Genomic DNA, 14,698 nt, shown 5'->3' with positions numbered 1-14,698 from the left:
GTGCATCCAAGCCACAAAGTGCAGCCTCTGATAGGTTGTTCAGCACAGGAGAGAACATTGTCACCTGTAATAGGCCTGCACTGAAGCCTGCTCAGTTAATAGGCTTGTGTTCTTGAATAAGTATTAACTGTGATAATTATGGTTTGCCACTGATTGGCAGCGTTGTTTTTTTGAGTTTTCATATGAAATGGATGTTGTATGTTTTGAAACCTATACTTCATTTACAGTTAAAGTATAGTGAAGTTATACTTCATTTAAAAGCAACTTATTTTTTTTGTTTGACTGTTTATGCTCAAAAGATTTGAGAATTATTCATTTTATTTTTCTAAACGGCACTTTTTTGTGGTGGATTTTATTTTATTCTTTTAGTATTTATGTTTTATACAAACTTTTTCAATCCAAAGAACAGAGGGAGAATTTTTATTTTTATACTTTAAGACTGAATACATTGAAGTTACCTGTGTAATTTAGCTATGTTTTTCTTTTTATAGAATATAAGAATATACCTGTTATGTTTAATTTGTCAAATTAATAACTTTTTCTGTATTTTGTCATATCGTCAAATTTATCGTTATCATGAGAATACTCTGAAATATCGTGATATTATGTTTGGGCCATATCATCCATCCCTAATGTCATATCTAGCCCATTTGCCAATGTGTCTTAACAAGAAGCTGAGTAAGCGTACATAATAAAGTGGTCATTGAGTGTTTATGTTCTGCATATTATGCAAGACTGAAACAAGAGGGATTTCTGAATCTTTTAATTGGGTATAAATCAGTCACATTTTTGTGAATATATCCACACAAACTGTAGAAACACCTCCATTAGAAACACATCCATTACACATTTAAATGTCTGTTTTGCAAATGTATTCCTGGATAAACTGAGAATGTTTATAGCTGCTATTGAGTAATGTATACAACAGGAGTTTATACCTTGAGTGTGCTAACACTGCGAAAAGCAAACAATCCTTTAGTTTTTCCTTAGTTACATTTTTACTCATTAATCCCTTTACTGTTCAGGCATAAATTATAAACTATATGATCTTTCTTGATTGCAGGCAAACATTGTTACATCATCTCTTTTGACTTGCAGTATTACTTGTCTCTCTTTCTCTGCTTTTTTGTGTCAGCTTTTTTGATTACACACCACTAAGAGACTTAGCTCTGTTTACTGCTTATTGCCAACTCAGATATTCTGCAGCCTAATGAACTTACATATTTACAGCAACAGACTTAAAATCAACAATAGGTTGGGTTTGTGTGTGTGTGTGTGTGTGTGTGTGTGTGTGTGTGTGTGTGTGTGTGTGTGTGTGTGTGTGTGTGTGTGTGATGACTTTTGAAACAGCACTAAAAGAAATGATCAGATTGTAAGCATATAGATAAGTGATAAGAGCTTTTACACAGTTGTATAAAGGATATACGAATGTGCTGACATGACAGCAGTTCAGTACCTTCAAGTAAGAACAATTAAAATAAAGGGTCTTGTGTGCTAAAAAGATGATATAGCTGGGTTAAAGATTAACAGTCACTGTATGAGTCGGCGCTGCAGCTCTTTTGTTTTTCAGACCTTCACCATCAAGCTCAAAATGACAGACTTTGGAGAGATTCTAAGGAACATTGGGGAATTTGGATTATTCCAGAAGATCACTCTAATCGCACTTTGCTTTCCAAACTTTGTTCAGACTTTTCTCTATGCCAGTTTTGTTTTCATCCAATCAGATCCAGACAGACACTGCAGCACAGACTGGATCCTCAGTGCTGCTCCTAACCTGACCTCAGAGGAGCAGCTCAACCTGACCGTGCCTCGGGAGGAGGATGGGACCTTCAGCAAGTGTGAGATGTTTGTCCCAGTGAGCTGGGACATTGATACTATCAGAGAGTACGGACTCAATGAGACCACAGGGTGCCAGGATGGATGGGTGTATGGGAACATGCTCTACAAAGCCACCATAGTCACTGATGTAAGTGAAATTTGTTGTTCAGTAGATCTCTCACCTCCATGAAACATTACATTAATTATTTTGTTTGTCTGTTTTATTATTATTATTATTATTATTATTACAAATACTCACAGTTTGATCTAGTGTGTGGCCAGGCCAGCTTGGTGGAAGTGATTCAAGCAATGTTCATGGCTGGAGTTCTTGTTGGTTCTCTCATATTTGGACCTTTTGCTGAATCGTAAGTGTGCTCCTTGCAGTAGTTCATTGTTCCAAAATACAGAAATACTTTAATATAATTTCACAGGGAATGAATAACTTTTGTCTTTCAGCACCTTTACAAAACAAATGTTCGCTTCTCTATCTTAGCAACAGCTAACCAAAGAATTTTTAAAATTTTTCAAAGTTTAACAACAAATAGACGTGTGAAGAGTTTGCTGTACACACTCTTCAAGATTTCAACAAACTAAATGTTACCTAATAATTAGTCAGCATTAAAGATATATGTATCTCAAAATATAAAACTATATTTCTACAAACCCAATTCCAAAGAGTTGGGACAGTGTGTAAAATCTGAGTAGAAACAGAATGGAATATTTTTCAAATAAACCCATGTTTTCCTGATGTGCTGATGTTAAATTAGACTTACAATGAAATCTGTATGAAGTCAGTATTCCATATGCGTTTCTATAGATCTTTAAAGTAGTATGTTAAAGGGTCGCTTCCCTACATATATAACAAAACTGCAAATACAGTCATCTGAAAAGAGAGTTTTTAGAGGACTGTTGTGTAGTCTCTGTGCAGTCCTGTGAAAAAAATAACCTGCTTTGGCAGCAATTCCCCAGATTGATGCTGAGGGAAATCTAGGTACACTCAAAAAAATGAAACTGGGTGGTTGTTACATTAACAAGATTCAGACTTGTTGTTTCTATGGTTATGATTAAATCATGCAGGGTTTGCATGAAATTCAGCAACTTAATTTATTCTTGTTGAGATGACATAATACAATCTAGTTAGAGTGGTTAGTTGACTGAACTAACAAAATTCACAAGATCATACACGATTTCAAACCACAGGAAAATCACTGGGGTAATAAGAGGCAGACAATCGTACACACACCACATATGTGCTGTTGCTATTTATTGTGGTTTAACCTGTCGAGGACAAAAACGTACAGAAAATTCTGTATCAAGCCTTGTAATCATAACCTTCCTATTTTTTTAAGTCTCACTTGACAGCTTGGTGGCGCAGTGATTAACACTGTTGCCTCACACAGCAAGAAGGTCCTGGGTTCAAAACCACTATCTGGTCAAGTTTGCAGTGGGTTCTGCCTGGGTACTCTGGTTTCCTCCCACAGTTGAAAGTCATGCAGTTATTAGGGTCACATTAACTGGTGCTTCTTGTGTAAATGGTTGTCTGTCTCTATGTGATAGTGCAGTTGATTAACAGCACTTGCTATTTACCCTCCTCAGTGTTACTGAAACATGGGGTGTGGCTTTTCACAGGACTGCCCGTGAAAAAAACTCTATTTTTACATGATTGCATTACTGTTATCTCTTTAATGGCACAACATTAACCCGCAGCTCTTGTGATCAGTGTTAGGAAGGTTACTTTTAAAATGTATTCCACTACAGATTACAGAATACATGCCCCAAAATGTATTTTGTAACATATTCCGTTGCGTTAGTCAATGAGAGTAACGTATTCTGAATACTTTGGATTACTTAATATATTATCAAGCGTTTTACAACTACATGAATGTACTATTGCTGTGTGATTTATTACTATTACTGAAGGTTACTTGCCATACAAACACCTAATTTTAAAAAATATTTCTTTCACATCATTATCCGGGCTGCATGTAGAGGTGACATGGGCCACGAGATTGAGACACAGGCATTAGAGCCTCTTAATGCGTGTTTTGTTTGGGTTTCCACTGGCGTGGAGTTACCAACAAGAGAGAGGGGACAGCCTAACATATGAAACACGAAAAGACTGCCGTGTAATCCCTTTATTTCAACAAAGTAACTGTATTCTGAATACCACCTTTTAAAACGATAACTGTAACAGAATACATCGATCGAGGACGCTGAAAATATCTACCTATTCGGAACCATGATAACAGGGTTCTTGCTGATCGGAGCTGGCTTGGCCCTGGCTTATTGGAGAAATAAGAGAGCGGAACCGGCTGTTCAAACCCCCCCAAGGCTGCCCGCTGGAATCGAAGCGATGGGACGAGGCGCGACCTCTCACAACGAACGTAATATGGTTAACACCTTGGAGATGCTTACAGCTGCTGTGAAGGCTCAAAACAACACCACTGAGCGTATGGGGGGATACATCAGAGAGAGGCCTGCTCAAAATGAGACCCTTGAGTTGGAACACATCGCGGAACGGATCACTGCAGTTGTGAGGTCTCAGAATCAAAAGAATGACAACACCACGGAACAGAAGTTTGATACCATCACGGGGAGGCTCGCGGCTCTCCCATTTCACTGCAGGGCAACCTGCTTGTGACAAATAAAGCTGATTCTGATTCTGATAAATACGTAACAGCGGGTCATGTATTCCGTTACTCCCCCAACGCTGCTTGTGATTTACATAACAGAAGCTAATGTATCCCTGTGTGTTTGTTTTGGTGTTTCAGATTCGGCCGCAAACGAGCAACTCAGATTCCAGCAGTTCTGTTGTCTGTATTCACCGTGACAACAGCTCTCTGTCCCAACGTCTACTTATATTTAGTATCTCTGTTTCTGGTGGGATTTGGAGCTGGAGGATATCGAGTCAACAGCATCATACTATGTATGAAGAGTAAACTAACCTCTTTAGATCTTCTGGACAAGGCTACAACTAACAGTAGTTTTCATTGTAAAATAATCTGCCAGTTGTTCTCTCAATGGCTAAGATGATGTTCTTATAATGCTTTACAGGTCCAACAAGGCTGTACTGATCTGATATTTTCCATTCAAACTTTCTACTTCCGCCTCTTCCCATTTATTATTTTTATTGTTACTTTTATCTTACTGTTGCCTTTGTGACCGTTTTACATATTTACATTTACATAAGAGACGAAAGATAATCAGTTTCTAAACATAAAGATGTTGGACAAAGGACAAAGACACATTTATGTAATTTTGTGTCCATCTTTCTACAGTGAGTTTTGTCTTCAACTAAAGACATACTTGAGAAACTCTTGGGTTGTTGTTGGTTGGTTTGGGTCATTATCCATTCACACTGAGATGTTCTGTCTGATTAGGTATAAAATAGTAATAGAAAAATATATGTACAGTCAGCCGAGATATTCATAGCAGCTGACGTGCAATGTTTTTACTTTATTTTTGTTGTTATGTATTTATTTTGTTCCATTTCAGCCGATGTCTTAATCTAAAATAAACAAACAATTAACATATTTCCTTATTGCAGCCACTGAATGGATTGGGACGTCCAAAAGATCATGGGGAGCTTGTGTGACTCAGCTGTTTAGTGCAATTGGAGAGTGCGTCCTCGCTGGTATGATCTATGGCATCCGAAACTGGAGACTGGCTCAGCTGATCACAGCAGTTCCGCTTGCAGTGCTTATTATCTACATATGGTGTGTATTTCACTCTATTTATTGAGTTATTTATACATTTCAATATGTCTGTTTGTTTGAAGTGCAATTTTCTTCCTATCAGGTTTATTCCAGAGTCAGCCAGGTGGCTGTTAAGCAGAGGCAGAAAAGAAGAAGCCAAACAGCTCATTGTCAAAGCAGCAGCCATTAACAAACACCCTGTGTCAGAGTCTCTTCTGGACAAGGTAGTGAATCACATTCATCGGGGAGGAGTTTTCAAGAACATCGGATGACACCTGTAAAATAGCTGTTTATTTGTTATGTTTACTATTCAACATATTCATGACAAGAGATGTATCTATGTATTAGCCCTGCAATAGAATGGGGACCTGGTCAGGGTGTCTCTCACTGTATGTAATGTCAACCCTGAACTGGAACTGGAAAAAACTAGACTGATGGATTCATTTCAAGTCCTTTTTCTTAATTTGCTATGATGGTGTTACAGCAAGCATGACTTCTCCCACAGATTGAAGTGAATAACTCTGTGAATAACGGAGGAATAAAAATCCTCTTCAGATCATCACTGCTGACCAGATATTTCTTTATTATAATACTATCATGGTAAGTTCAACATCTATAGTGAGGTTAATACATTAAAAGGGAAATATGTTAATACAAAAACATGTTGCTGTTTTTAAATGCTAAGATTGGCAATTTGATGTTTTGATGATTAAATGGCCATTCATAAATGTGTTATAAATGGTTCATGACACAGGACTTTTGTGTCTGATTAAATGTGTTTCTCTTCTCTTTTAAAGGTTTTCCGTGAACCTTTCCATCTACAGTTTGTACTTAGACATGCAAAACTTTGGTTTGAGCATCTTTGTAACCCAACTCCTTTATGGTGTTTTTGAAGTACCATCTGTTTTACTCTCCATGTGGCTGCTGGATATTTTTGGGAGGAAAATATTATTCATAGCAACCCTTCTGATCGGAGGAGTCTCTTCCATACTTATCCTCGCTGTTCCTGATAGTAAAAGCTTTGTTATATCACAAAATGCATTTTATTTTTGTCTGATTATCATGTTTACGTTCACTTTTATTAATTATTTATTTCATTATGTCAGGTTACGCCATTTCTGTCACATCTTTAGCTGTTGTGTCTCGTTTTTTCTTGATATGGGCTGGCTCTATTTGTATGGTCTTTATGCAGGAGTTGTTTCCAACATCGGTTAGGTAAGCAGTCACAGTTTTTATTCATGTTTGTGAACAACTTGTGTGAAAAGAACGCTGAAAAAAAAAGACCAACTTAGTGAGTATACCTTTTGTCCTCCTGTTTCAGACAAACAGCCACATCTTTAGGATCCATATCAGCAAGATTAGGTGGATTACTGGCTCCACTGCTGAACTTGTTGGCCATGTACCACTCGGTCATACCCATCACAGTCTTCAGCTGCCTTACGTTGATAGGCGGATTTCTCGGCTTCTTGCTTCCCGAAACCAAAAGAAAAGAGCTTCCTGAGACGACTGAAGAGGCTGAGCGCAATGGGTATCAGTGTTTAACTACTGCAGCATCTCAAACATGTTATTTTGTCAGTCATCATTTTTTTCATCTGTTTCTGCTTTATGTCTTTCAGACAAGTTAGTTCCACAAGAAGAACAACTACCAGTCCACATTCATATTCAACCAAGATGTAGATGTTTGTGTACTGACTTTGTTTTGTATTGAGTTTTTAACTCTTTCTACAAATATACCAAAATAATTATGATATGTTTTTAATTCAAATATGTGGGGATTCTAACACAGGAAACTCCAAAAAGACAGGATACAGACAGATAAGAGAAATCACAACCACGGACAAACAAGGCTGGGACATATATACACAGGTGGGTGATAAGGGTAGTGGAAACAGCTGGGGAACACACTAGGAACAAATTAGGCTTGACGAGGCAGAGGAAGCAAAATAAAACAGGAAGTGACAAACACGGAACAGAGACAAAGAACAAAAAACAGAAGATGCGAGCTTGACACAGACAAACGGAAAGACATGACAACATACAGGAGACAGACATACACACAGATGAGACAGGGAACAACTGGACACGAAAGGGGACTAACTAAATCAGGAGAGGGACTAAGAATTAGAACCATGGATAACCAAACTAGGGAGTGAGATTATAACAGAGCATCACTGCACTGTCGAGATCATCGATATCCTCAAATTTGAAGACACGTATTCTACTAATTAATCCATGATTCATAATAATCTGATCCCTTTATCATTCCTTGCTTTATTCTGCAGCAGATACACTGTATTAGTGTTTGCTTTGTATGTTTCTCCGTACCTCCACAGAGTTGTATTGTATGGACCAACTGTGAAACAATACCGTTATTGTATTAATGTTTTTTGATATAAGAGATCTCTTAGTTTTATATAATGCAAGCATTTAGATACAGTCTTATATGAGCTTTTTAACGATTTGGCATCAGTTTATGGACTTACTTTATTATAACGTTATTCATCATAATTATAAATTAATTTTTTCTAAGCACTACATGTTTTGTATGCTATAATTTAGTGATAAATTATTGACTTTCAATCTTTTCTTTAAAGGCATTGTTTGCAAACAGTTTAACATTAAATCCAAAAATACTCTTCAGTGAAAGTAGAGTGTGATGGCATCACCTGAGACTGGCACCTAAACTATCTGGCACGTTCGTGCAAAGTCATAATTTCATTCTGATGTAATTTAAATCTAAATATAAAAAAGATTTAACACCAAATTTAAATTTCATGGGCGGCATGTTATATAACACAAATCCAGTTGCTTCCCACAAATAAAAGAAATGAAACAAAGAAACAAAACATTGCTTCTGTGTTGATACTTTTTTCAAATGTGATAAAATAAAATAAAGTAAAAGCGGTCGACTGCTCTCTCTCCATACCTCCAATCTGTTCTTTCACATCGAGTTTATTTCAACCTGCACTGACTATCACAACTCTTCACACACACTAAGTTACTTTAGTGCACAGTACTGTGTAACACACTTTATAGTGTAATACTGAGCCTTTTCTGTTTTTGCTTTGAAATATTTTACTTTGTTATATAAGACAAGATAAGATAAGACAAGACACATGCTCAATAAAGCAAGAGGAATAAAGATATACAATAATATACAATAAGAATTGTAGGATAAGGTAATACACAGTAGGATAGTGCAAATATAGTATCAAAATAACTCTAACAAGTAATGATGTAACTATATCAGGTAGGAAGGATTTCCTGTGGCGGTCAGTTCTGCATTTAGGGGCGATGAGTCTTTTGCTGCGTGTGCTCCGATGGTCCATCATGGAGGCGTGCATGGGATGGAAGGGGTTGTCCATGATACAGAGAAGCTTTTTTAGTATTCTCCTCTCAGACAACTCCACCGGGTTCCCCAGTCTGACACCCAGGACAGAACCAGCCTTTATAATCAGCTTGTTCAGCCTGTTGGCATCAGCTGTCTGCCCCGGCACAAAGAACACAGCGCTGTTTACCACAGAGTGATAGAACATGGTCAGCATTTCCCACAAACGTTGAAAGACCTGAGCCACCTCAGTAGGAACAGCCGACTCTGCCCTTTCTTAAAGACAGCACTGGTGTTCTTGGACCAGTCCAGTTTACAGTCAATGTGTACCCACCACATCAGCCCCTCTGATGGTGACAGGGGGAGACGGAGGAGCATGCCTCCTGAAGTCCATGATCAGTTCCTTTGTCTTTGTGATGTTAAGTTGTAGATGGTTTAGCTCACACCACTCGACAAAGCTGTCCACCACACTCCTCCTGTCCCTGATACAGCCCACAGTGGCAGTGTATGGTACACACAATATATTATCCATACATGCATTTTCTTAACCACTTAGACTAGCAGGGGGGCTGTTATAGCACACTCTGAAAAGTTCACCAGTCTATTACAGGAGCAATACATAGAGACAGATAACCATTCACACCATAGGCATGAACCTAACATGCATATTTTTGGACTGAGGGGGGAAGCTGGAGCATGGCTGGCACAGCTGCAGACCTCACCGTCTCAGCACTAGATCCTGGTTTGAAAAATGGTCTGCTTCATAGGCACGAAGAAACCAAACTAGCACAGCTTCACAGACAGGAACACAGCTCCTCCTCTCACTAACAGCTGAAGTAGTTAACATTCAGAGCTGTCATGTATAAGGGTGTACGAGGAACGAGAGGGGCCAAATGCAGACACACTCAGCAGACCATGGTGAACTTAAAGTGAGCCTTACATAACACACAAGAAAGGAAATTGAAAACTATCATCTACTGAAAAGTAAACGTGGAACAACACAAGGGCTAGGAACACTGGACCGAGGAGACATCTAGGAGGGATGGTGACTCAACATCCTGACAGTGAACATGGGAGAAAAAAACAATACATACACAAAAAGGTGATTAGGGAAGATGTTTATTTTAATGAGACATGGGAAGTAAAACAGATCATAACGCACACGAGATGGGGGACTGTCACAATAAAACAGGAGGTGACAGAATACTGAAACCAGGATGTGATACACAAACTTGACAGACAAAAGAGCAACAGACACGAGGATCGAACACTAGGGGAGAGCTGAGCACTAGAGCAATTTGCGAGAGAGAGAACAAGACTAAACACATAAATGAGTAGAAGAAATAATACAAACATTACACATCCCAAATATCCCATAATACATAAAGAAAAACTGGAAAGCCCCCAAAATCTCAAAACACTGGGTCAACTGACCCAGGACTGTGACAATAACACTAAACAGCACTTTAGTAGGAATTTCAGGTGTCAGTAAAGCTCCCGTCTCAACAACATTCAAGCATTAAACAATTATCAAGAATGTTAATCTGGCTTTCGCACACGCTAATAGTAGACCTTTAACTATTAGGAATTAACCAATAGGCACATTATCAACCTGTCACTAACATAGCAGCTGCCGGACTGCGGGATGCTTGTGAGATATTGAGATGCCGCAGAGCAGATTAAGTACGGGTGAAGAACCGAGCAGGTTTGTGGCTGTGCAGAGCAGACGTAATACAAGCAAATAAAAAGTGAAATCCAGAGCAGAATTAGACCTGCTTAGAAGAATTAGAAGAGACTGAGGCGGAGCCGTGTGAGTCGTGGATGAGAAACAGGCTGCAGGCAGATGTGGAATGTAGAAAATGAACTTTAACTTTTCTCCTTTCACAGTAATTTATTAAAATGTCATCTATAGTGATGTCTTTATATCACTATAACTAATGGTCATTTCTTGAATGTAATTTACCTTCAGAGATCTGTAATGAAATTGTCTAAATAATATGTAAAATGTATAAACCATCTAAACGTTTCTCTCACAAAACGCTACGTCCGGATGAACAGAATCAACTTTTGGAGATTTACTTACCTGGATGATTAAGCATGCATCAAGACCATCTAAACTTAACTGATCTTAAATTCTTATTTTATTAAATCTTCAAACATTCGTTGAAAATTAACAACTTGTTTTAAATATGACTTCTTCACCATAACTTTTGTTGTTGTGGGATGGGGTAAAACTTTTTCCAGTGGTATCAAAAATGGTATAATTTGCCTGGTAATTCGTATTTTAGTATCGTGACAATCCCACTACAGAACACACAGAGATCTCTCCCTCTTGGCTGTTTAAAGGGCCGGTGCTGTCACGCTTCAAATGCATGCATCATTCCTCTCCACAACTCATAACCCAGTGTTTTAAAGAAACCTTATAAGTTGACATCTACAATGAGAAAATGGAGAGGTTGTTTGTTTTGTTTTTCCTTCCTTTTTTTCTGAATGACGACTTGCATGTATCTTTTCACTGCGGCAACTTAAGGATAGCAATAGCCTACACTTTATTTATTCAGAAAACAAAGTGTAGTAAAATAAACACAAATATGATAGTACTTAACAACATGAAAGTTGCATGGTGTCACCATAGTGACCTGCTGCGATGTGTAAGACAGTTCTAGAATTCTGCTTCAATCATAACAAACTTCATTTGTGCAGGAGAAACAACCATTTTCATCTTGACCTTTTAGCTAAGTGCTCACATTGTATTTGACCATTTTTGCTATACGCAGCAACAACATTTTAATGGAGGAAAGTATTGGAGTCTACAAACCTACTGGGGTATGTGAGAGTCTTTAATTTTACTGCATTTAAACAGTATGAAGAATTTGGTGTATTTTTAAAAAAAATACAATGAATCAAGTTAACTAATAATGAGTAACTTCTTGTTTCTTTGACAGGTGTTGTTTGACACACCTGAGTACAACACAGCTTTAAAGACCTGCTGGCACCCTCAAAGCTACAAGACTCAGGTAAGAACCACAATCCATCCAAGTCAAAACTGGCGTAAAATATCTGGTAAATTTTGGTTTATTTTTAGTGCTCATGATTAAATGTCTCTTTATTTTTAGATTGCAGTGATGATGGCATTCCTTGGACTTCAGCAGGAAAATCAGATACCACCTCATATAACTGCTGAAGATATGATCAACCTTTTAATGGAGGAGAACAAAAAAACACTGAGAGAGCGGTGAGTTACTGTGACACCAACAGACCATAGATGAACGTCTGTTTGTGATGATGCTGAGATAAAACCTGCTTTGTGTCCATTTTAAGACTTTGGGAGTTTGACATTGAGAAATTGGAAGAAAATGAAACCAAAGGTCTTCTGAAACTGGTAAGACAAGAAAACTGATGGACCTTATAGTAATTTGTAGATTTTTAAAAAGAATTTTCATTAACAACAGAAATGCACTTTATATGTGTTTTTCTTCTTTTGTTTTGTTTTGATTTGATTTGTTTCAGGTGTGGGCAGTGAACATTATTAATAAAATGAAGGACATTGAGCTACAGGCTCGGCTGCTCCTCAAATATCCAGAGGCCATACCTCCCAAATTTCAGTGAGTCCCATTTGACATACAGTTATGGAAAATTCAGCTACAGTGTCCCAATATATCTGAATACTTATAACTTTAATCTACAGAACGCCTAAACTCCTCAGCATGTTCAACAAATACCTTGAGATCCTTAAAGAGAAGCTGCAGGAAACACAGACCTCCAGACTGCTAAGCCCCCAAGAAGTAGGGATAGAGGTAGTTCCCAGAGTCCTGCAAGGCTTCTGGGAGCATCCTCCTTACCCCCTTTTGAACCTGGCATCTCAGAGTCTGAGCGAGCTCTCCACCTGTGTTACAAAAGCCACTCTGGATCAACTCTCCAACACTCCCAGAGCAAAGGAAAGCAAGGCCATCTTCTCCCGCTCCATGCGAGATGACATGGTCCAAACCATCTTGGCAGAAATTAGAGCGAAACACCCAGACACTGTGCTCAGCAACACTGCAAACCACACTACCCTGCTCACTACAATCTCTGGTGTAGCAACAAACCACATTTGTAAGATCTTGCAGCCCCAGATCCCCAACGAGCCAGTTCATCACACACAAGCTGCTCAATGCCCAACAAGAGATCAGTACGACTTAAACATTACTGGAACTGAGGAAGAATCAACAAGTCCAGAAATTAACGATGACATGGTAACACCAGGTTCTCTATCAGCCTCTGCTGAATCTCCATTTTTGTCTGAGGTTCAAGCCAGTGAGGAACACCCTTCAGAAACATCATCCACGTGTGAACCACTTATACCAGTTACCAATACTGCAGAGAGCTGTGAAGACCTTAAAACCAAGAAGAAAGAAAAAGGTTTCCTCCAAAAATTCTTCAAAGCTCTGTGCTGTTTCTGTTTCTGCGTCAGTCTCCCAGCAACTGACTGATTGTCTTTAAGACTCCTATCACCCCTTCTCTTTATTTTTTTTCTCTGTATCAAAAAGCAAACAAGAACAAAGAGTTTTCAATAAAGTTTCACGTTGCTTCATGTCTGCTACTCTGGAAATTCTTTGTTTTGTTAGGATCAAGAAAAAAATCAGCTCACAACAGGACCGCAGTGTTCAAGTGAGTAGGGGAGCAGCTACACTCTGCAAAGCTGATCCTCAGCAGTCTGTTTAGGAACAGAGCTGTACTGGTCAGACATAAAACTGTCAGCATTAAGGGATTCATTACAAAAACTGCCATTTTAGCTAAAGATTCATGTTTTATAACTTATAAAGTTTCATTCATTAATGGTTAGTCATTGAACAGAATGCGTGAAACAGATGCCTGTTATGGAGTCACAATATATTTCAGTGAGTGCATTATTTCATCCAAAGTAAAAATCTGTAAAATCAAAATCTTCAAATAGGGAAAACGGAGTACCTGGTTGGGTAATTGCAGATATTTGAAAATATGAAAGCAAGGAGAACTATGCAGAAGTTGGTATCGGAAAAGACACACGTTCTCGTAGCTTTCCAAAAGATTTGATTTTCAGTTAAATTATTTTAAGAGCCGCTCTATGGAGGTGCCAGTTTTTACAGAAATGTTACATTTGCATAGAACTTTAGGTTCAGAACAATATGTCATTTGAACAAGGACACTTTCTCAAATCATCAATTTGACTATCTTAGTTTTTTAATCGATGATACAGAATTCCAAGCACCATCGGAGTGTTTGTTCCCACCATCAAGCATGAAGGGCAAGAGCTGTATTTATAGCTCTCCACCCTTGACGCCCTTTATTACCATATTGCAATCATAAAGGGTTGGGCATGGACAATGTTCCATACACGGTTAGGCTGCGGGATTTCAACAATGCTCAGGTGTTGCTAAGGGGCGCGATTTTAACACCAGCAGCTTGAACTGTTGCTGGAAGGCAGGATGGATCCATGCTTTCATGCTGTTTACACCAAGCTCTGACCCTGTCACAGCAGAAATGAAAACTCTCTCTGTCAGTTTTCTGTAAATCCATGAGATGATTTTGTAGCAGTTTGAAATACACAGAAAACTGTCTGGTGCCAACAACTGTGTTGTGTGTAAAATCACTCAAATGTTTCCCATCCTGATTCTCAGTTTGAACTTCAGCAGGAAGTCTCAGCCTATGTGACTAAATGCATTGAGTTTTTGTCGTGTGATTGGCTTATCAGATAATGAGGAGCTCAACAGGTGTACCCAGTGAAGTGGTTGTGAGTGTAGAACACATAAAGCAGAAAGAGACCCAAGACACAGCTCAAGAAAACATTTTTAGGTTATTTACATTTATTAATGAATCACATTGTATTTAAGTGTCA

At 38.4% G+C, this 14,698-nt stretch overlaps 2 protein-coding genes across 2 annotated transcripts; both read left to right on the top strand.

Annotated features, from left to right (window-relative positions):
• The first annotated feature begins 1,343 nt into the window (after positions 1 to 1,343).
• Positions 1,344 to 8,382, top strand: LOC102297415 (solute carrier family 22 member 13). The gene is made up of 10 exons (XM_014337247.2): positions 1,344 to 1,966; positions 2,080 to 2,183; positions 4,590 to 4,744; positions 5,366 to 5,534; positions 5,617 to 5,737; positions 6,019 to 6,113; positions 6,311 to 6,525; positions 6,620 to 6,728; positions 6,835 to 7,041; positions 7,130 to 8,382. Exons 1-10 carry the CDS (start codon positions 1,538 to 1,540, stop codon positions 7,188 to 7,190), a joined length of 1,665 nt encoding a protein of 554 aa, XP_014192733.2. The 5' UTR covers positions 1,344 to 1,537; the 3' UTR covers positions 7,191 to 8,382.
• A 3,139-nt stretch (positions 8,383 to 11,521) lies between these two features.
• On the top strand, positions 11,522 to 13,396 carry LOC102291880. The gene is made up of 6 exons (XM_005933688.3): positions 11,522 to 11,667; positions 11,787 to 11,858; positions 11,958 to 12,076; positions 12,163 to 12,223; positions 12,352 to 12,446; positions 12,530 to 13,396. Exons 1-6 carry the CDS (start codon positions 11,632 to 11,634, stop codon positions 13,311 to 13,313), a joined length of 1,167 nt encoding a protein of 388 aa, XP_005933750.1. The 5' UTR covers positions 11,522 to 11,631; the 3' UTR covers positions 13,314 to 13,396.
• The last annotated feature ends 1,302 nt before the right edge of the window (positions 13,397 to 14,698 follow it).

Source organism: Haplochromis burtoni, unplaced genomic scaffold, assembly GCF_018398535.1.
Source record: "Haplochromis burtoni strain Fernald_Lab_line unplaced genomic scaffold, NCSU_Asbu1 Contig_172, whole genome shotgun sequence".
Classification (NCBI taxonomy): domain Eukaryota; kingdom Metazoa; phylum Chordata; class Actinopteri; order Cichliformes; family Cichlidae; genus Haplochromis; species Haplochromis burtoni.
This window is presented reverse-complemented; position numbering and strand designations above follow the sequence as displayed.

Bases quoted from the DNA above. Each gene is read 5' to 3' on its own strand.
- LOC102297415 (XM_014337247.2), top strand. From the start codon at position 1,538: ATGAGTCGGCGCTGCAGCTCTTTTGTTTTTCAGACCTTCACCATCAAG. The intron at 5,535-5,616 runs GTGTGTATTTCA...TCTTCCTATCAG, and splicing joins GTGCTTATTATCTACATATG to GTTTATTCCAGAGTCAGCCA. The intron at 7,042-7,129 runs GTATCAGTGTTT...TATGTCTTTCAG, and splicing joins GAAGAGGCTGAGCGCAATGG to ACAAGTTAGTTCCACAAGAA.
- LOC102291880 (XM_005933688.3), top strand. From the start codon at position 11,632: ATGGAGGAAAGTATTGGAGTCTACAAACCTACTGGG. The intron at 12,224-12,351 runs GTAAGACAAGAA...GATTTGTTTCAG, and splicing joins CCAAAGGTCTTCTGAAACTG to GTGTGGGCAGTGAACATTAT. The intron at 12,447-12,529 runs GTGAGTCCCATT...TTTAATCTACAG, and splicing joins GCCATACCTCCCAAATTTCA to AACGCCTAAACTCCTCAGCA.